This window comes from Chaetodon auriga, chromosome 21 (assembly GCF_051107435.1).
Source record: "Chaetodon auriga isolate fChaAug3 chromosome 21, fChaAug3.hap1, whole genome shotgun sequence".
NCBI lineage: Eukaryota > Metazoa > Chordata > Actinopteri > Chaetodontiformes > Chaetodontidae > Chaetodon > Chaetodon auriga.
Window position 1 is genome coordinate 8,869,147 of NC_135094.1, and position 22,367 is coordinate 8,891,513.

At 45.9% G+C, this 22,367-nt stretch overlaps 1 protein-coding gene across 1 annotated transcript in view; it reads right to left on the reverse strand.

Moving 5' to 3' along the window:
* Window positions 1–541: 541 nt before the first annotated feature.
* Window positions 542–22,367, reverse strand: part of map3k22 (mitogen-activated protein kinase kinase kinase 22) — a 38,398-nt gene continuing 16,572 nt past the window's right edge. Inside the window, exons 4-18 of the mRNA XM_076761391.1 lie at window positions 21,603–21,712; window positions 19,729–19,766; window positions 16,053–16,152; window positions 15,711–15,827; window positions 14,679–14,793; window positions 12,601–12,734; window positions 11,627–11,700; window positions 10,448–10,509; window positions 8,793–8,864; window positions 8,083–8,247; window positions 6,598–6,746; window positions 6,361–6,492; window positions 5,150–5,279; window positions 3,736–3,913; window positions 542–2,717 (exon numbers count right to left, since the gene is read on the reverse strand). Coding sequence (XP_076617506.1) covers window positions 2,489–2,717; window positions 3,736–3,913; window positions 5,150–5,279; window positions 6,361–6,492; window positions 6,598–6,746; window positions 8,083–8,247; window positions 8,793–8,864; window positions 10,448–10,509; window positions 11,627–11,700; window positions 12,601–12,734; window positions 14,679–14,793; window positions 15,711–15,827; window positions 16,053–16,152; window positions 19,729–19,766; window positions 21,603–21,712 — 1,805 coding nt within the window. The 3' untranslated portion in view covers window positions 542–2,488. The remainder of the gene's footprint in view (window positions 2,718–3,735; window positions 3,914–5,149; window positions 5,280–6,360; window positions 6,493–6,597; window positions 6,747–8,082; window positions 8,248–8,792; window positions 8,865–10,447; window positions 10,510–11,626; window positions 11,701–12,600; window positions 12,735–14,678; window positions 14,794–15,710; window positions 15,828–16,052; window positions 16,153–19,728; window positions 19,767–21,602; window positions 21,713–22,367) is intronic.

The following is a 22,367-nucleotide window of genomic DNA, read 5'->3' on the forward strand; positions in this document are numbered from 1 at the left end:
AAGCTGCCTCGCGCTCAGTTTTCACCAACACGTTGCGTCTCAATTGGATGCTTTTGTCGAGACACACACACGCAAACAAACACACTGGCCACTTTATTAGGTCCACCTCGTTTACATGTTTTCATTGTCTGTCCATGTGAAACTAAATGCAAAAAAGAGGACGGATTCACAAGAGATGAAATAATTCTGATTATGACTTTACAGAAGTAAAAAGTAGTAATAATTCTACACTTTGAAGTATGTGTGGTGTGTTTTCTCTCCCTTTGCTTCTCTTGTGAGTTCCTGCCATGATTAAAAATCACCCGAATCAAATTAGGAAGTTAAAAAAAAAGCAACAAGAATTTGCTTGGAAAAGAAAGAAAACCAAAACAAATTGAGCCCCTAATTTTTAATGCGATGCCTGACTGGATTTTATACTATAATATAAATCAGATGATGTTGTACAGAAATAAATATTAGCTCTGCGGAAGAAGAATGTAAGAGTGGATTTTCATAGCAGTCTGGGGCAATGCAAAACAACACAATAAAATCACACAGGGAAATAGTCTTAGACCTTGGATTTATTAAGTTAAATGTACAAAAGATCAACGACTTGATACATTTCATGTTTGAAGGCTTTGTCATTAAGACAAAACAAACTCTGTCCCAATCGAAAGCCTCCCAGCCTTTTCATGCCGCCTGCCAGCTCTCAAAGAGACAATCATACATACTCCTGTCTAAATCACAGTACAGCCTACTGTATAACATAGCTATTTCATCAAATAGATTTGTATATAATGTAAAGAAATTTCATACAAAAGTGCAGAACAATATGTATTTACAGTATAATCTTTTTTTGTTTTTCCATATAAAAGAACTTCAGCAAATCCTGTGTGTGCTCTCGACTGAACAGCTGCTCACCTCAGCGTTCCGCTTTGGCAGTGAACATTTGTGTGTACGAGCAGATTCAGATAAGGCACTGACAAGGGCCAAAAAAGATTTGATCATTCCTTTAGTGCCACTGTGTCACAGCTAGCCACTACCCCTCCATCATCAATCTCCCCAGTTAAAGTTTCATCTCATCGCTCTGAAGAACACAGCATTCAGCTCCGTCCGTCCTACTTTTTTTGGCGACCTGTAACGTCATTCTCCACCTCACGTGACACAGACCGAGGCGCGCTGTCAAGTGGTCATCGAGTGGCCCGTTCATATAGTGTGGGAAGCAAAGTAAAGGCATGGGGTGACTGGATTCATACAACAAAAACCGTTAAATGAGACGCTTACTTCAACCTAATTTCATAATGCTTTTCATACTAACACGATGTGACGTCAATGCATCTGATTTGGTCTGTGCAGTCTACTGTGCACGAAGCTGCCATAACATAGAAAAGGCTATAGGGCTCTGAGGTGACACAACAATCCAACATGACTAATACTGCACATTAACTTTAGCCGAACGTTGTTGAGAGTTTCCGCTTTTCTTTGGCCACTTCGTTCTGTGGACCCAAGGCTCACTGCATGGAAGCTGGAATGGATGTCACAGACTCCAACAGTAGTGTTGGTATTGCTTAATATACATTGCACATGAATGCAAAAGTTTGGTTCTTCTCTTTTTTTTTCTCTCTTTACATCAGAAACAAACTACGCAATTCTCCTTATGAAATTATATTTAAAAAAAAAAAAAGCTTCAAATAGAAAAATATCTCCTCAGTTGATTATCCTGCATGTTGGAAACGTTGCAATGCATGATATCAAAAGTGCAATGTCGACAATCCTTCTAAATGAGCTTGTGAGTGCTATGAAAGTCGGGTCATGCGACCCTCTAAAGATGTTAAAAAAAAGACATTCTTGCTTACAAATTCTTATTGTAAGGCGTTGACGAAAATACATTTACACTTTTCAGGCGACAGTAGAAAACTCGTTTGCTAGGATGACTTTGTGTGTGTTATTGTCTGTCGTATAAAAATATTTTACCTTCTTTATTTCCCTCCCAGCTGACTTCAGCTGATGAGTAACTTACAGTACTGTCACATGTCACCAGTCAGTCACGACTACATACCGTCTGGCCAGACCGAGACACTGTTCTGCGGCAGTAAATGAGTGTAAAGACCCCGAAAGCTTGAGAAGTCACCGCTCTCTAACTTGAGTCACTTTTCCTGCTCTTGTTAACGGACAGCAGTCTGCAGCTTGTCAGACTGCAAAGTGCTTTCTCGTCATTTCCCTCCCGGGGGAACAGCACTGCGACGCCTCGGAGGACTCTGGAGGCCTGACGCCATCGAGCCGGCCTCTCTGTGAAAAATCCATGTTGAGCTAGTTGGTGAGAGATGCAGGGTCCTGACAAGGCAGACACTGGTGATAGATGACAGGGCAGGAAGCTGGAGTGATGTTGAGCTCCGGAGCCTGGTGGGGGGACAGCGGGGTGGGGCTGGGGACGGGACGGGGTGGGCCGGAGAGGGGCCGCGGTGGCCTCGCAGGCAGGGGAGGGGAGGGAGGGGGGCGTCCGCAGGCTTCAGAAGCTGCCCTGGACAAACGGGTGGGTGAGCAGAACGTCTGCAGTGGGCCGCCACTTCTCCTCCACAAACACCTGCCGCAGGAAGTCCCTGCATGCCTCGGACACGCCCTCGGGGAGCATGGGCTTCGTCGGCTGGGTGGCGATCTTAAAAATGGCTGCCATGGCCTCGTACTCGGCCCATGGAGGTTTCTGGGTCAGCATTTCCACGACGGTGCAGGCGACACTCCTGAGGACAAACGAGATGCAGCAGAGTTTAGAATTGAATCACATCAAAGGTTAGTTAACATGTAGTTTCATGGGGTGTCATAAATATATTAAACGACACTTATTGCACAAACCTTGTGAATAATAAGAGTTCAAAAGTAAAAGTTGACCCTTAAACAGTCGCCTAATGAAATGGATTAAATACCTTTCTTATGCTAAAATAAATCTCTAAACAAACTGAACTGAATCTTTATAAAAAGAAATATTTGTCCCTCTTCTTCGTGAAAAGCTGATGTCTTAGAGACACGGGGTTTTCACTGGACAGGAACAAACTGTAATACTCACTGCAGGGATATTGCTTTGGATTGCATTGTATTTCACAGGTGTGGATGCTGATTTATTCTCCCCAGCATTTCTATTACAAGTTAATATTTCTGCTTTGCAATCCAAATTTAAATTAGCATTTACCTCCCGGTGGCTGGTACATATTTAACTGCTGCAACTGGCTTTATTTCCCAGTCATTCAGTCCGCTTGTTGAACTGAACTTTATTGCTGCATGCACTGTACCTGCACTGTGCATTCTGTTTGAAAACAACCCAAAACACCAAAGTCTAATCTAACAAAACATATGTATGACATGGCCATATTCATTTAGGGTCTTATAGTGCTAGTGCCCCAGATGCAGAACAGCAGGTTGTGAGACGTTTAATACATTTATACAGTCAAATCTCACATGAATTGTACATTATAAGCTTCACAAATGTAGTATTTACTGCATACATTATATTTCACATGAATATTTATCTATTCTAGCACAAATTTAAGATAGCATTTATGTGTTGGTGACTGTTTTAAGTGTTAACAGAATACCCTTACATGCTCTACATACTACACAGCTGTGTCTTTACCACCATGTATTGAGGTAACTTTATTGCCTTTACTGCGACTGTATTTTTGTGCCTGTGGTATAACTTCTGAGCTGCTGCAGTCTAATATCCCCTTCGGGCCTCATTACAGTTCCATCTGATCTTAGTCTTACCAAACATCAGCCTTGCGGCCGTAGCCCTCCCCGTTGATGACTTCCGGGCTCATCCAGTAGGGGGTGCCAGTGACAGACTTGATTCCTGTACCAGACATGCAGATGGTCTGGATACGTTTGCTCGCTCCAAAGTCTCCCAGCTTCACGTTCCCTGATGAGTCTCTCAGGATGTTAGCACCTGGTGGAACGAAAACAAAATGAGCTCAGAGTTATTCAAGAGTCTCCCGAGGCCTGGCGATATCCTTCAAGGGATACTTTGACAGTTTGGAGGTTCAGTCAATGCAGTCGGCCGTTACAGAGAGCCTGTGCCAGAACCTCAACCAGGCCGAACGGCTTTAAGGGGAAAGGTAAACTTTTACGGCTGTGATGATGGAACACTGGCAGGCTATACCTTTCAGCAATCACTTTATATAAATACCACACTAACTCAACTCTGCAGACACTTAAGTTTTCACTTCTCACACATTGGACAAATAAGAAAATGAAAAACTGAATCAACGGTCTGCTCCTCATGGATCGAACACCCTTTTCTTTTCTCCCCCTCCTTTAGTAATTTTCCGACTTGTAGCTGTGTCTATCCCATTTCCTCCGGGCGCTCCACTTGTTTGATCAGTGACTAATGTACACCACTGGCCACTCACTCTCCACACCCACCGTCGGATGGAGCACTGAAACTGTGACCTTTACTCTCAACTTCTCACTTCTTTAATCCGTTTCCACTGCCTGTGCGTTTGTCGCAAGGATGTGAGACCCTCTAATAAATTAACGCTCGCATTTATTTGGCTCATCGGGACGTTAAATTCACAGAAACTTTTCAAGTCACGGCTGCGATGCCAAGCTCTGTCCGAAAACCGCATGTGCCGACAGCTCTTTTTACAGCATACAGAAGAGCTCTTGTGTGGTGAGATGAGCACACACCGTATTTTACACATGAGGAGCATTTCTAAGTGGAAAATCCCACCCACATATATACTCTAATAGGTCCCATGTCCTGTGAGACCTACTATCTTTTTTTCCCCACCAGACGGTATATTTCCCTCTTCTTGGCCACCGCTGAACAAAACAGTGGCTCCCTGAAGCTGCGGGCAGCCAAACTGAAGCCTTTCCATCCGGTGTTGAACATTTTTAGCCTGGCCGATTTCACCAGCACGAAGCCTAATATATCTCAAAGGGGAGTTCAAAATAGCCCTTTTTTTTTCCGGGCACCTTCTGTAGACGGTGAGTAACCAAATGAGGAAATGTCAACCAGAATAAAATGAATGGATCTGTAGTAACAGTTGCTGCAATGTGAACCGTAAAGATTTGCCGTTTGCACGCTGTCAGCTAAGCCAGTCTCTCCAGTGTGGGTGTTCACTGGTTGCAAATCCAATTAAAATGCTATCCTGACCTTTGCTTAGCTGGCTGTGTCTGTTACCTTTGATGTCCCTGTGTACAATCATGTTGCTGTGCAGGTAGGAGACTCCTTGGAGGATCTGCCTGGTGTATCTCCTCGTCACCTTCTCTGTCAGGGCCCCATAAGCTTTCAGCTGGTCCTTTATTGAGCCCTGGAGAGACGAGAGAGATTTAGTGGCAATCAGAAATGCACTCATGATCTTCATATTGGCCGTAGTGTTCGCTAATATTTTTGTCACGGCTGTGTAAAATCCTAAAAGATCTGCTTTGGAAGGATGTGTTTGGCGGATCAGTGTCTGATATAACAGTGATTTGAAGAAAAATGTGGCTGCATACTTTCATCAACATTTCCAGCTGAATGATTTATTTTCTTTTATGGTGAAAACGGCCTCAGAGCCAGTTTTTAAGTACAAAAACCAAGTATATAAACACACAATGTGCCGACAGAAATCTGAGTCCAAACACCATCCACGTCCTGCATTTCCTTTCGCTTCCTGTTTTCAGTTCCTCGTGAGGAAAGTCGCGGGAGCAAAGACCTGATCCAGCGACACCTGTGACGCAGTCTTGGACTCACACAGTGAAAACAAATCCCCTCTCTCTGTTCAGCTGTCAACAAGACTCCTCAACAGCTCTCTGGCTCTCAGAGGGACACTCGGCCCCCCTGCTCCCTGACACACTGCGGGCGACTTAAGTGTTATCGGTCAGCCACAGCGGTGCAGTCGTGCCGTGCAGTCACACACACAAACTTGGCTTTGTCACCTCCTCTCTCGCCTCTGCCAGCAAACTCCAGTGAAACATAAACATTTCCAAGTTCCAGACAATGTGTGACTAAGACGCTCAATGCCACTCAGGGAAAAAAATAGCTCAGGAAATATTAAAAACAGGCGCAGGGACAGGGTCCACAGGCGACAGCAGCTCATTAAGACGCTCATTTAGCGAGAAAATGATCTCATAAACTGAGCTGTTCTGCTGACATCAACCACCGAGGACATGTTTGTTGACAGCTGGTGACATTTCAAAATTGGTTTTTAGCAGATGTGGCCGGTACGGGTTTGATTTGATGTTTGTCTTACAACGTCTGTGTACCTATCTGCACGGCCAAAACCACTCACAATGTGACAAATGCTCAGACATTATTGTGTCTCAGTCGAACTTTAAGGGCAGCTGACTCGCTGTTGTGCTTCTTCTAAAAGCTAAAACACATTCAAACAAAATGCCCTGCAGAAAACGCACCCCGGGCATGAACTCAACAAAAATGCTGAGTTTCCTCTGTTCCAGGTCCCGAAGACAACCATAATACTGGACGATCCGCTCGTGACGCAGATTCTTCAGCAGCTGGATCTCACACTCCAGAGCATTCACCTCCTACAGAGAGATATAAGAAAAGCATTTCAGACGTACGGTATCTTTAATGGTGAGTCTTGTGTCTTAACATGCATGCAGTCAGTGACTTATTGTGCTCTCTCTCACCTTGCTGGTTTCCTGACAGTCGGGATCAAAGGGCACCTGCTTGGCGGCCAGCTCGCGGCCTGTGTCGGCGTCGTAGCAGAGGTAGACCTCCCCGAAAGCCCCGCGCCCCAGCAGCTTTCCTTGTCTCCAGTTGACTGGCGCCCGCGGTGCTGCAGAAACACGACACCATATGATGAAAACCCACCCCGTAATTCATTTTGTTGCTGAGCCCCCAGAGGCAGACAGATCCACTGTGATATACTGATTTGAGCAAACACCAACAGCTACGAACCCGCCTTCGGCTCGCACACTAACTTCACCGAGGCCAGACGTCAAAATCCACCGCAGGGTTGTTAAACAATTCCCACCGCAGACCCTCTCAGAAGGGGGAAACCCCCTGATATCTGAGTCCAACCACGCTCAGCAGACAGAAAGTCGTCAAAACCTAGAGAGAGCATCTCAACAATCTTCACAGGCCCAGACTCTGAGACTTTGTTTTGGTATTAACAAGCTTCTTTGCGGCCGCGTTAGACAGCTCGGTCGTGTGTGGGTGTGAAGGACAGCGGAGACTGAGACGTCAACCACAGACTGCTGAGCTGAGCTTTCGTTTCATGACAAAGGCGATTTCTGGGTAACGCATCCTGACTGAGTGAGGACAGACGTGGGCCGGTGACACGGACGGTGAGAGGGGAATTCTGCCTGCTGTGACATACAGTATTACTGTACATTAGTTCCACTCCCTTTCCCTTCCTACTGCTGAGAGTTACAACAGACTGTAAACTGGAAACAGATGTTTGTTTTGTCTCTATCCATAACGGCAGAACACATTTAAGATTCTTTTAACTCAGCTTAAACAATGAAGTCACTCTGTTTTCAGATCCAGTCCTTTTGTTTTCTGCGTGAGTTTTCTGTCGTGCATATTTTGTGGCGCGCCCAGGGTCCAATAACACGCTGGTAGGATACCCGAGTTTCAATACTGACACTTTATGTTCTACTTTCCCTTCACGAAAGAAGAACTTTACCTAATTTTTCATGTCAAATCTGAAAAGATCTGATCAAAGAATAAGCAAACATGAGTACGAATCTGACTATACTTGCCTGCTTTCAGTATGTGGCAGTTTGTGATGGATACCAAAAGACAGATGGGAGGGAAATTGTTTTTTAAAGCCCAGTAAGTCACAATAAATGTGGTGGACACGTGGCCGTACATACACGCATACATCATGGGGGGTTACAGCACCGGAGCGCTGAGGTCTGAAGCCCGGCCCTGCTCTTGACAAGCAGCAGAAAACAAGCCTGAACTTTCTTTATTCATGTCTGGGTTATCAGTGAGGGTTTATTTGCCTCATTATCCACAGGAACCAGACAGATACAACACCAATCAACAACAAAGGCCCAGAAATTCTGTTTATTTAAGACTGTTTATATGTTTGTGGCGGAATGTTCCTTTAGCGCTCCTCCGTCCCTTGGTTTGAACAGTTTCGAGGTTTTAACGGCTCCACTTACACTTGGCTGTACCACGCTGGCAGCTTTTGTCAGCGGTGCGGCCCAGCGAGCGCAGGTCGCTGTACTGCAGCGTGCTGTCTCCGTTATAACTGCGCGTGCGACTGGAAGGAACCAGCTGAAACAGGTTCTCCTGCGGCATGAAGCTGCGGGGAAGTGTCCTGCGACCTGAAAACACACATTCAAAAACAATAAACAGACATATTAATGACTTCACACCCACTCACGGACAGGCCTCCGCATCTTTTGTTTGCACTGATTCTCACAGTTACTTTACAGGTGTTGTGTAGAAAGTGAGCTCTTGGCCAAGACTTAGGGCCAGCCGGAGCAGAGTGCCTCTCGCCACTCCGGCCCACTTCCCCTCAGACAGGAAGCAGGGCGCTGTGTTTTTATACAAGTTCGGGTTCACCGCAGGGAAACGTAAATCATTGCTAGCCAAGGTTAGCCTCTGAGTAAGCAATTACTAGCAGCTGCCTGGAAGAGCGAGCCAGCACTTCGTGTACCGAATCTACCCAGAGAGCAAAAAAATGCCGAAGCAGTCAACAATATTTAAAAATATTCTATCTGGAAAAGTGGTAGAAATGTGAGGAGGAGGCACGGTGAAGATGTGTGGTAGTGTGTGTGTGTGTTGTCATGTACACTTTGTAATGTATCTGTTCAACCTGTGCAATAATAGTGGTGTTGTTATTGCTGTAGAAAAGCCGGTTTCTTACGGTCTCCATAATCCTTGCTGCGATTGGGCAACTGGAACTGGCGAGGGAAAGTCCCCCCTTTCCCGTGGCGACCTGAGGAGGGAGCAACGAGGCAGAGCTGTGAGTAGGAAGTGAAGCCTCAACAACTAGCCACACGTTACAACTGAATTCTCAATTTCCATTTTTGTGTGTCTCTCAAGCTCAGTCATGCATCTGGAGCTGGTCAGAAACGACACACACACACATCGACGCCTAATAAAGACGACAGATTTCACATTCATGTTTCAGCTGATCACATCCGACAGACGCCACACTGGTATCGCTCGTCTCGGCGTGTCAAATCAAAGTCGCGCTGACTGGAAGACAGCTTTTCGCAGGGCGAACGGAGCTGTTGTGGCGCCTCACTGCAGCCAAGAGAGAAACTGAAAACAGCTCATGTGTGCTAGCTTAGCCTTAGCTCTGAACCCAGCGGAGCAGTAACTAAAGGCAGGTGGGGAGCACTGCTGACGCAGGCGAGCGCTGACACTCTCACTCACGCACGCACGCACACACACACACACACACCCACCCACACGCACACACAGAGTGGAGAGCAGCGGAGCCACTTGCAATTGAAAGCAGCTGTTCTGTCAGATGACTGCCTCCCCTCGCGCTGTTTTTGTGGCCGTATCCCATGGAGACGGGAGTTATTTTTTGTGTTTGGCAGCGCGGGATGGAGAGGAAAAATCTACTCACAGGGAATGGTAAACAAATACTGTAGCCCTCAGCAGGAAGGGCCACACAGCTTTACATCTGGGAGAAGAGAGCGTGCATACGGGTGTGTGGAGGCACGTGCATGCAAGCGTGCCCAAGACTTCAAGTGCTGCTGCAGCTATATGAAGCTCCCATAGTCCCAGTCTGTGTACACAATGTGCAGCACTCCCCTTTTTTTTTAATTTACAGCGCGGGGGGTGGTGCAGGAGGAAAAGAAATGACCAGATTGGGAGAGCTGCTGTGGTTCCTCTGTTCGTGAGGATTAGTATGGCGTTATCTGTCATCCTGCTCCATTTGATCTGCGTTCTGAAGGAAAGGGGACAGACAGGGAGCCAAGGGACGAGGACTAGACGAGTGAAGGGGGGGCGGGGGCGTCAAGAGGCGAGGGGACAGAGAGGGGAAGTGATCATGAAAAGACAGGAAAGCAACGATGTCTATTAGGAGTTTGAAAAAAAAAAGATGGGACGAGGGAGACAAAGGGGAAAAGGAGGTGGACGGAGAGTGGACGATAAAGCAGGAAGAGTTATGCTATCACGCTCTTCATCTCCTCCTGAGACACAACAAATGTGACCAAGATATTAAACGTCTTCCCAATAAGCCATTCCTCATTTTAAGTATTTACTCCCAGATAAAGCCATCAGACGACATCATCTCCCTCCTCGTTAGTAATCTCAAAGAGGGCATTTTCAAGGGGGAAAGATTTTGTGTAATGAGGAGCAACACGAACAAAGCTTTAGCTCTTCTTCTGTGAAACTGCTTGTGTGGCTGTAATCACCACAAAACCACCCCCCAAAAAAAGTAAGAACAGATAAAACTTTCTAATAATGAACAAGCTTTTAGCGCCTCTCTTTATCTTTCTCTCATGTTTGAGATGAGAGCAAAGAAGCAGTTTTTAGAAGTGCTGCAGATTTCGCCTCTCTTACCTTTGTATTCATAGTTGAGGTTCAGGTAATTATTGTCACGGTTGTTCTGCGAGAAAGGAGGACTGGAATGACAAGAGAACGGGGAGGGGGGGGAAAAGTTGAGAAACGGTTTGCTATTTCAGTCAGTAATTTGTCCTTATCTTCAAACAGAGTCTGGCTACAGCTGCTGGTCGGAAACTTCAGAACAGCCTCGACTGTAAAAGCAGCACAAAATGCCTCCAAATGACTTTTGCGTTCGAGCTACTTCGCTTTCAGTCACAGTTGATTTTAAACACCAATGTGCTGAATTAGGAAAGATAAGCTGGATGTTGAGAACCTCTCCGCACTAACAATAAGAAAGTGAAAGTGAAGTTCACGGTGCTAAATTGCTGCACTTGAGCTTTCTGTGATTAAATGTGTCGACGCACCTCCCACCCCCCCCGGCCCGCCTGTGGCCAGCCCTGCCCCGACAGAGAGTGACGTCTCTGTTGACCGCAGGGCGGCGCGGGGCCACGAGACCCTGGATAAGGGGCACGCATGCCCGCTCGAAGGGAAAAGTTCCATGCACTCGTTTCCTGCCATTGTTCTGCAGCCTGGAGCCCAGATAAGCCTCGTGCAGGTAGAGCTGTTTCCGTCCTACACTCTCTCTCTCAACCTCGCTCTTTGCACACTTTCCTTTCCCCTTTGATTCACATTCAGTCTTTTGGCTCCTCACCCCCCCCCCCCCCCCCCCCCCCCCTCCACTGCACTCTCACTCTTCCACCACTTTTCATTTTTTCTGGCTCAATTTTTCCTCTCATCCAGCATGTTCTTGCTTTACACTTTTACGTCTCTCACTCAGTCTGCCTGTTTCTCTCCCTCTCTCAAGATAACGGAGGAATCCAGGCGTCCAGATAAGAGTTTTGTCGCCATGGCAACACCAAAGCGACCCAATCCCTTTTTTCCACAGAAGCAGGGTCAGGGAGCTCTGCTGGCCTTTAGCACCGTTTACAAAGTTGACCGAGAGCCTCTGGTTGCTTCTGTGTGTGTGTTTGCAACATATAGGATCACATCCAAGTGTGTTAACAGGCACGGACGCTGTAACACAAACCAAGTCTCACATCTCTGTTAATAACACTGGTCCGCAGTATGAATGTGCACATCATAAATATGACCCCACTCGGACGAGGGTCATAAATCACACGCTGCACGATGACTCACCTGTCCAGTGCTTGATCTATTGATTGACAGCTGCTCGACAGTGAGTTGTCTGCACTCCCAAAGGGATCCAGCATCTGACAGAGACAATAACACGGAGGAATTGAGGGTCACAGAGCATGCAATCATGTGGGAGAGAATATAAAGCAGGGAAGATGGACTACAACTGCAGCGCAACGTACGAATGTGAAGGGGCTTGAGCGCTGCATGTCTTGGACAGGTCTCTTTGAAAGCTGCATGTAAATCATATGCAGCTACACTTAAAACAACAATGTAGGCCGTCATGTATAAGCAGTGTGTTTACATTAGAGTCAAGGACAGTTTCTGATTGGCTGACAGGTCATTAAATAGGCACAGACTGTAACCCCTTAACGGACTTCAAGAGAGAGAAAGAACTCAAGACTTCAGACCTGTGCTGTGTTTTTAAATACACCTCAGAGTGATTTATTTTGTGTGGTTGCCAGACCACAAAAATAGCAAAATTAGAGGGTTATGAAGCCAAAGTTAGCCATTCCTGTGCATTAACTGGGATGGCTACAATTTCATGTTGATACTGAAACAGTCTGGACTAAAATAATAATTAAATGATACCCTCTTAGCTGGAGACAATTAAAAATTAATGATAATTTTCTGTTTTTGTTTTTTTTGGTCAGTGGCCGTGAAGAGATTGACTCTCTTGAGAAGTTAAAAATAAGTTGGATGTAGACAAAGTCACGACAAAGCTGAGCGGCATTCTCTCTAATGAGTCAGACCTCTGCTGGCTTAAACACACACCTCAACACTTCACGCCACTGGTCATATTTCTTTAAAAAGAGCCAAATTAGAAGTTATGAAGATTAGTCACGACTAAGACTTCATAGTATGTTCATACAGCCACCCACTGTGGGTAGCTTAGCGAGTTTCCATTCAGTATTTGAAGTAAAAGCAGTGATTACATAGCAGCGTAACATAACTTTTTCCTCTGGACATGCTCTTACATTCTGATCGTGAGTCTCCGGGATGAACTCCCCTTCACTGTGGATGCTGGTGTAGGAGCCCTGGCGGGCAATTTGCTGCTGCTCCTCCGGGACGCTGCCGGGAGGCGGAGACGTCCGACCTGTGTGCAGGGAACCTGGGCAGGTTTGAAAGGGTGGAGTCAGGAGAAAGAACAGGAAGCAGTGAGTAAGAACGGAAGAAAAGGAGAAATTGAGCAGCGAAGGTGAGAAGGAAAGGAGGCAGCACAAGGTAAAGATGATGAAGAGATGAAAGTGAGAGGGCAGAGGGGAGAAAAAGGCGTCACGGCGTTATTCATGGGTACAAATTCAACAGTGCCGGGACTACGAGAAATGATTTACTAAACCACACTGATGCCACCTCTAACCTCAATTACTGTGACAAACGCTCCTCCGGCTGAGCTGCAGCGGAGACTGAGCACTCGTCCTTGACACAGTGAGAAGACATGCTGGAAGTCGGACTGTCTCTGGCTGAGCTGACAGGAATACTGAAACAGTGCAACAGGCCAAAAGGTGCCAAGATGTACAGGAACGGTCAAAATAAACAGGCTGGTTTCCGACTGCAAGCTGAAACTACAACTCCTTTTTCTTCACAGTTCAGTTTCTTTCTGCCTCTTTCCCCCCCAGACTCCGTCTTCTCCTCTCCCCCTGCTGCTATACGTCATGGAGGCATCCGGGCTCACATCACATCTTCACTCAACCATCCACTGTGACCACTCTCCTGTCACCTCTCATCTGCCACCACTCCTCCACTGCTATCCCTCTGCTGCTCTGACATGCAGCTGGCGGGTAATTCTATACAATTTATATGACTCGGGATGGTGACAGTGCTGATGCTATTGGGAATACGTGAGAAACACCGGCGCTGACAGCGATCATGAAGCGGTTTTTCAGCTGCGAAAAATGCAAATGCGACACAGAGGTGCGCGCTATTCGTCTGCGTGTCTGATGGTGGAGATACGACTGCAGCGCTGACCTTTCTGGATGGACCTGATATAAGGGAGTGAAGAGACTCAGACACGGGAGACAGGGGAGAGCTTAGTATTTCACAGAGCAAAATAAACCTTCACGCTGTGTTACCAAACAAGCCAGGGGGGACAACAGAACTGATGCGTACCGTGTTATCTGGAGTGTGACGTGACAAGAAAAGGACCTTTGTCTGCCTTAAAGGAACAGTTTGGCATCTTTGGCTTATTTTTCTTTCTTGACTTTGATGAGAAGATTTGAAACCACTTTCATAATAGTCTGTTAAACAGAAATCAACAGCCAGAAGCAGATTAACCGCTAGCTAGCTGAGCTAACCACCTGGAAACTGGAAGCAGAGGGAAACGGCTAACCTGGCTCTATCCTCCGAGCACCTCTAGAGCTCATTAATGAACATGTATTTTGCTTATTTTTCAACATAAAAACCCAATTTTCCATTGTTACACTTCAGTTTTATGTCAGTGTAAATCAGCAAATATATCCTAAGTATCAATTAGCGAGCTTTAGCACTGGATGGAGCCAGTTTCCTCCATTTCTTTATGCTAGCTAAGCTAACCGTCTCCTGGCTCTAGCTTCATATTTATCAGATTGACAGTGGCAAAGATCATCACATCTAACACTCTGGAAGAAAGTGAATAAGTGTAAGTTGAATGACGCTTTTAACATCCAAGGATGAACACTTTTAACATAAACATCTTCAAAATCAAAGCGCTGACTAATCAAGGTGATGATGCAGGCGGAGAGCTCATTGGTATGAGAGCAGAAGCCTGTCCTTGCTCTGACCTGACATCTCTCCGGCGGTTACAGTTGTCGCTTTCACCTCCAATTTACATTTTTCTCCTCTGACAAAGCATGTCCCTCATCCTGCCATTAACATTCCTATGACTGTGGCATCACTCGGTGCTGTAAATTGACAATGACACGGCACCCTTGAGGCCTCAGCAGGTGGACGAGAAATCTTGGCATCAGCAGGATTTGGTTGAGAAATTGCGTCGGAACAGCTCCTGATAGAGCTGTAATGCCAGTCTAATTACGGCCGATGACTTTGCATTTCTGTGCGCGTCTACGTGCCAGCTCACCTGTCGAGTGTTTGCGCACCCTCTCAGAGCCTTTGAGCAGGGAGCCCTTAAGATCTCCCAGTGACCGCGATGACCTCATCTCGCTCTGTTTGTCCCTGCTGTTCACCTGTAGGTACTGCAGAGAGAAAACACACAGGAAGTACGCATCAGTGGAGAAAGAGGAAGAGGAAGTGAGCACAGCATTACAAATCTGTCCAGTTATATGTGCACTGACCTCAGACTTCATCACAACCCTGTCAACACTAAAATTAATGTTCAGGATGTAGAAATCGTTGAGTCGTACACGTACATACACCAATATGTGTGGGGAAAGCCGGCAGCACTTTGCACCTGTAGCTGGCTAAGTTCAGCGCTGAGAGGACTCATGATGGCTTTGCTTTACAGATCTTTTACTGAGTCTCCATATGCTTCTCTCAATCTTAAAGGTGGTCAATGTCTGCAGCACTGTCACATGATCTCAGCAGTCAGATCTGCCTGATTTATGTAACAAACGGCCGTTAAAGAAAGCAGAATCCATCCTGTCTGACAGCGCCTGCTCAACCAGCTGCAGACCTTGCCTTCGGGCTCCCGCTTCAAATGCCCGCAGCCAGAACCAAACTCTAATGATAAAAGGTAATATCAGACCAACCACGCTCGGTAAACACTGCATTGCTTTATTTTTTAGTAGTATTCTATGAACTGCCTTTTGGATATTGTGGGATGTTGTGTGTTACTGTTTCACAGCTGCACAGATGACAAGTAAAGCTCTGCTTGACCTCTTGACCCGAGTTACATCATCGGATCAGTGGGGGAGTTCCTCTGAGTTCAGTGAAGGTTACTTGGGTTTAAATAGAGAATGACTTCACACAGCTAAACTCCCACTAATTGTCAAAATGACTAACCTGCAGCTGTCCCCGTTTGTTATAACTTCTGTTTACACACTGACGCATCTCCCTATGACAACATGTATTTGCATTCAAAGATTTTACGCCTTCAAGTCTCCCTGGTGCTCAGTTTCACGTCTTCAATGCGTGCACCCTGTTAGGAACTCACATGGTTGTTCTTGGGGGTCTTGAGCAGTATCCTGAGAAGCCCGTTGGTCCCCAAGCTGCAGCCCAGCGTCAGCACCGCCTGATCCAGGTCCTCCTGCGTCTTCAGGGGCAGCAGCGACTGAAAGGACAAGTAAACACACAGCACATGACCTTTCATTCACCATTGTTCCATAACCATGGCATGCAAAAGCATCGGCACATGCAGGACGTACTGTAGATGTTGTTGGCGTGTTAAAGCTCCAGATAAAGCTGCTTTCTTGTTTTCAGCGCTTGTGACACTGATAATAAGATTCATACCAGCAGCTTAAGGTATCAACTGCATGTCCATTAACTGCTCTTGTACCTCTTTCTCCATGAAGAACATGTCCATCTGCTGGCCAAAGGCCTCGGTCACTTTCTGCAGCAGCTCCTTGATCTTTAGCGGCCTCTGGAACGGGATGATTCTGGGAAGCAGAGAACGGCGGCAGGGTCAGAGGTCGGAGATAGAAGCTGGTGTTGTGTCTAGTTCACGAGCTCAGACTCTGAAACTCAAGCTTGCAGCTACACCTGCTCATAGCTCACATGATTGTTCCAGTTATTCCAAGACGATGTGTCACAGCGCAGAAAAAGGAGGCGGAGAAGGAAAGAGAAATGGAGTTACAGATGTGATGGATCCACTCCTTTCTTAGTCTTTGTAGCTTTACTGGTTTTCTAGCGTACGTGTGGATTGGATGACCGCGTAAGAACCTCTTTCTGAGCCATTTCATGACAATGTTTCTATGGTAACAAGAGGAAAAATGGACAGGTCAGCTGGGTCAATTAGCTGAGCGAGCTGATGCTAGAGGGCCATTAATCAATGCGATGAAAACACAGTGACCCCTCTGACGTACGATGGCCTTATCTACTGTACGCCTACGTGTATGACTGAGTGTGCGCACTTTGCTTGTCTGTCCGAGTCCGAGCTTATCAGCAAGTGTCTGCAGCGAGCGTCTATATGGATGCGTGCATGTTTGTAAAACCCTGCATGCATGAGTGTGCTTCCCAATCAGTGTGTGCATCGGCCACTGTTTCAACACCACTGGGCCTCTCCACTAAGCCAGCACAAAGGCAGATGGGAAACTTCCTGAGAGGAAAGGGCAAAAAAAAAAAAAAAAAAAAATCTGGAGCGGCAGCAAAGGCAGCAGGATGTGTGTCTTTCCCTCCTCTTTTAAAGAGTGACAGAGTGAAAGATACAGAGTTACGGAGGTATTTACAGACTGTGAGAGAGCAGGCAGCCTGACTAAATAAAAGAAAGAGAAAGACTTTCTCTCCGGCATTTCTTCTCCTCTCTCTGCCCTCACTCGCTGCTTTTGAAGGATTCGCAGCCCACTATCTCTTTATAGTATCCTGATAAAAGGGCTTGTTTTTATCCCATCATTTCCTCATCAGAGGCCAAAGCTCTGCCTATCTTAATGACTGCTCATTGGTTCCCTCATTTGAGGAGAGGATTCTGGGAATAGGGAGGCTTGCAGATCAGAGGCGAGCAGCAGCACAGCTAAACGCTCTCCATCTCTGTTTATACTCGCCGATGATGTGTGTGATAAAGAGCTGGGGGGATGTGGTGGTGGTGGTGGGGGGGGGGGGTCGGGGGTATGAGGATGCTGCTCCGAAAGATATGGCTTTCCTTCCTCTGTGCAAGCATGTGGACACACAGATTTGCAGAGTAAAAGAGAACGCTTTCACACATCCCAGCACACTCTCTCTTTCTCTTTCCCTTTCTCTCGTGGACACAATCACAATCACATACGCACAGGAAAAAAAAAAAAAAGGTCTGGCTCTGTTCCTTCACTCTCTGGCAGGAGACCCTGAGGCAGAGCCAGGGGGAAGAGAGACACAGCTCCTATTTCCTGCCCCAAACCTTCAGCTCTTGCCAATGAAAAGAGAGACCATCCAATTAGATTCCATTGTGGACAGACAACACGGTTATCCTGACTCAGGGACTCTTAATACCTCAAGTGCTGCGGACGCTCCTCCGATACAACAATTCGCGCCGCAACTTGGGTTTCAATTGTACAGTTCAGTTGTTCTGATAAATAACCAATAAGATCTTACCTCTGAGTGAAGTTATATCATTAATTAATTAAACTTAGTCATACAGTCAGTGCCTTCATAATCAGGTTAAGGCGCTTCTTGCTCAGTAAGTTGAAGTGTTTCTTCAGGAGGGCTCAGAAATGCATTTCAGTTGCCTTTCATGTAATAGAGAAAGAAGGTGCTAACCAGCTTAGAAAACTAACGCAAATTAGCAATTATAAACACTAAGCCTGCATTTAGCGATTTTTTGGCTACGTTTTATCTTGTAATGGATAACTTGCTAGCAAACAGCTGTCTATTTAGATGTCCAGCAGATATAAAGGAACATTATTGTTCACCCAGACTCATGTTTCTGTCCACGTTATGAATGTAAGTTCAATATTCACTCTCTCTTAGCTCGATTTTGTTCTCCACCAACTCCTGAGAAAAACATCCTAGCAGCTAAATGCGGCACTATGTTCACTGGCTAATTGCCGGCTGTTTTTAGGGTTTTTTTTTGCTGCCTGAAAGATGTTAAAACTCTGCAGAGCTGTCGGGGACTGCGGCGTCTGTGTGTTTGTCACTGTGAGCGACTGCTTTCATATACATAATAACGTGAGCTATTGTGAATATAAAAATGTTGATTATAGCAGTTTTAAATAAATAAATATGTTAGTCATGCTAACGCTACAATGCGATGTTATTATTTTACGCCTTGAGGTAACAGACTCAGGATATCCTACTGATTTCCAAAACAGGCCCAAAATCAAAGAGAAAGCGGTCAGAGCTCGGACAAGCATAACATGGAAACAGCTATCTAACAACATGACACACAAAAAAAGCGAGTGTTTATGAAAAAAAGCATTAAAAAGAGTTTGAAAGAGTGAATGGCGTCTTCCAGAGTGAGCTGTTGTTCCAGAAGAGCAGTGCGGTGTGAGGGGAGCTCGTGAGAAAGGGGCTGCGAGATGGAAAAACAGACGGAGACAGGAACATGAAAAACTCGTCTCTTCCTCAGCAGTAGCCAATTAGGGCTGTGAAAAAGCGAGAGAGGCCCAACGTGAAGCCGTATTCTGCTGGAGAGGCTTGCCGTTTCCCGACTCTTCCTCACTCCTGTGAGCCTGTGGCTTTCTAATCAAAGCCTCACTGAACCAATGCACGCTCCCCTGGTCTATATTCTGATGAATCAAGGCAATTATTCTAGCAGGTTCTGGTCAGTCTCCCTCCGATGCTTTTTTCACAGTAACAGCAGACTGTCTTTGTCATTCCCCCCCCGAGGAGTTGTTTGGACAACTTCAGACTCTCTGCGTGTTGTTGAATAAAGGTTTCATGGGGAACAAAGTACGTCTGCGAACTTGGACCTCTCCCAGGATGCAATGCTAAAAAGGCCTGACAACGAAATCACACAGCATCCATACATGGAATGATGGAGCTACAATGAGCTAGACTAAATGAACCTCAGCACCAAATAAAGATCTGTTATTTATATCGGGGGGCCTTAGCTTTTCAAAGTGCTCCCGCACGGTAAACAAGCTGTAAGGCACCTTGGTGGAAAAATGCTTGTAAGACCGTCTCCAGACAGTATGAGTGTAACCATGCTTTGCCTCTTGAGTAACTCTGAGGCTGGTGGTATGAGGGAGGACAGATGGCTGCAGGGTGAGGGATGTGGAGGCAGGCAAACGCACAAGAAAACACAGAAGATGAAGTATTAATTTGGGGTGTGCCTGGAGGACTGGACACTGAACTGACACTCTTGGCACTCTGTCTTTTCGCTCACTCCCTCACTAAACGGCCGTCCGAGTCTGAAACACAAGGCCGTGGCTAAATGTCAAAGCAGGAATTTTTTCCTCTCTTTATGCTACTCTGGCATGTAGCTGTGATTTCCCCCAGACACAAAATCCCAGGCATGGCAAAGCATAACAAAAAAGATCTGAACTGAAGAGTTAAGGCTTGGACAGAGGAGCAGAAAAAACAATACGGAGGTTCCAACATACCGTTTTTCTCTCTCATGCTCCAGCTTGACTCTTAAATCCTGTTGAGAGGAAAAATAACAACAGAGGGGGAGTTATGGAAGTGGAAAGTTAAAATGATTCATGGTTGTATGTGGGATTTGTGCTGCTGAATAAATGAAAGCGATAAGCTGGACAAGGAATTTAAGTGACAAAAAGCTTTATAATGATAGATGTTGTACTGCTGCTGGTGGATTTTTGCTCGGCAACACAAAGACGGCGTTATCCTTCGATTTGACTCAAAAGACGGCACGACAAAAGCTGAGTTTTCTATTTACAAAAAGCAGGAATCTGGAGGAGCCTGCTAGTCTGCATGAGGTCATGGCGATAAACTAACACTGACATCATATCAGTGCGAGCGGTTGGCTAAAAAGTAGGGGTTTACCCCGACTCACAGATGGGCGCTCGGAGCGGAAACTCTCTGCTCCTCACTGTTTGTTTATGTCTCATCATAAACATTGGTGCTTCAAGAGGATTTGCCAATTATCATTCCACAGAGGCAACAAATGCACAAGGAAACGACTTCAGAAAGAGGCACAAGGTGATTGAGAGGCATTAAATCCTGGGGGCACTGAAGTTTTCAGTGTGCAAAAACCACGAAGGAGAACGATTAGCTGCACAAAATGTGTCAATTTGTCTTTTCCAATGATTTCTAAACTGATCTGCTGTGGCTAAGAACAGGCCATAACACCATACCATAATCTCCGTTAGTGATGGCTTTGCGAATGCATGTGTCTTTTTTTCTAAACAGTACATTCTGAAACAGATTTTTCTGCCCGGTCGGGGCACAAGCTGGACCAAATGCTCACATTTGCTTCGCGTGTGTGCTGCAGATGCACACAATACACCACAAGCTGTCAAATCTGCTTCCTTGAATCTAAGTTTAGAATTCCCATGCCAATAAATGTTAGTGAATGCAGCACGCTGTCACATTAGCGTCCGTAAAATGTGTTCGAATTAGACTCCGAATAAGCTCCTTTCAGTCACAGCGCAACCTTCACCTGACTTTGGCAGCCAGCAGCTGTCAGTCCAGCAAAAAATCAAAAAGGAAGTGGTGCTGCTGGAGTTTTTGTGTGTAAACCCAGAATGACAGTAAAGGTTACAGGCACCGCTGTGCTTCTGGTGTGTATGGTTAATAAACTGTAATGGAGCACAAAGTGTGACGGCTTTAATGTGATACCCAAACCAAAAATCTACACTCAACCCCTGCGGGCTCGAAAGGTGGCAGTAAAAAGTTTATAGTTTATACTCAGCAGCTGCGATCACACTGAATTCATGTCCGTCACAATGGATTCCAGTGGCAGGACTGTTTTACAATGGAAAAAGTTTCAAAAAGATTTTTTTTTTCATGCAGCATAATCCACTTCTTCTCTGTCCTTTCATAAACTCAGCACGTCCCAATCATTCGCCGTTTTATCAAAATACGGCTAAATAGCCTCTTGCATGCTGCAGAGACGCAGGGTAGGAAATTCAATGTGCCATGGATAAATGCCACTCAATAGCAAATCATTATTTCGTGTCTACCAGCCATTTTACAAACATTTGGCTGGTGGCTGGTGCTGATATCCCACCATGCAAAGACTCCACTGATGAGTGCAGTCTGGTAGAGATGCACTTAAGTTTTGTCAAAAACAGGACTCTTTGGAACATGCAGAAGAGGTTTGGGACGTTTGTGTTGATGTTCTGACTTCTCAGCTATGAATACCTTCATTAAAATCCAATTTACATTTTAACAGGATTTGACCTGAGCTGCTCTTCTCATCTGTAAAGAAGCCTTTTACGGGCACCATGTAAGCCCAGAGATAGAGTTCAAAATGTACTATCACTTTAAATGAAGTGCGACTGGAGGCCATGTGTACCTGTTTGTAGAGTAAGGTTCTGTTCTTGGGCTTGTGGCTGTTGTGCTGGGTGTAGCAGCGACCCAGAGCCGCCAGGTCCTTCATAATGGAGTTAAGCGCCTCCTCGTCGTCTAAGGGCAGAAAATACACATTAGTTACGTGCAAACACTCTCACTTCTTTGAGGTTAATTAAAGGAACTGACACATTTAAATCACCTTAAGATGATCTACAGCTGTGTAAACTCATAGCATGGCGACTTGAGCCACGCATGTGACCATTCCTTGACATTTTGGCACGGATGAGTGGCCTGAGAGGGTAACACAAGTCGGGTTGGCTCAGACCAGGCAATGAGGCAACACCTGGGGCCGGGAAGCATGCATGCACTTTCCCCACCCACACATGTAAGGCGGTGTTTATGAAGGAAGAATGCACGGCAGGAATGTGCACGCACACGTCAGAGCAGGAGGACAGTTTACAAGAGATAGCTGCGCAGCGTTTGGTAAAATGTTACTCAGAGGCGAATTTTGAAACTCAATATCAAATTATCTACGAGTGGTATCATCCTTTTTTTTTATTTACACTTTGCAAAGCACTTAGTAAAGTCTGCTTCAGTGTGAGTTCTGTAGATTAGACACTGATCATCCCTCTGATCTACAGTAATGATGACTGAGACATGTCTGAGATGATGCCTTAAAGGCTCGTATGATGAATTAGAGGTACGGGAGACTGAAAACTGATGATGATGATGTGACTTTTGCTGGGGTCTCTTAGATATTGCACGTGTC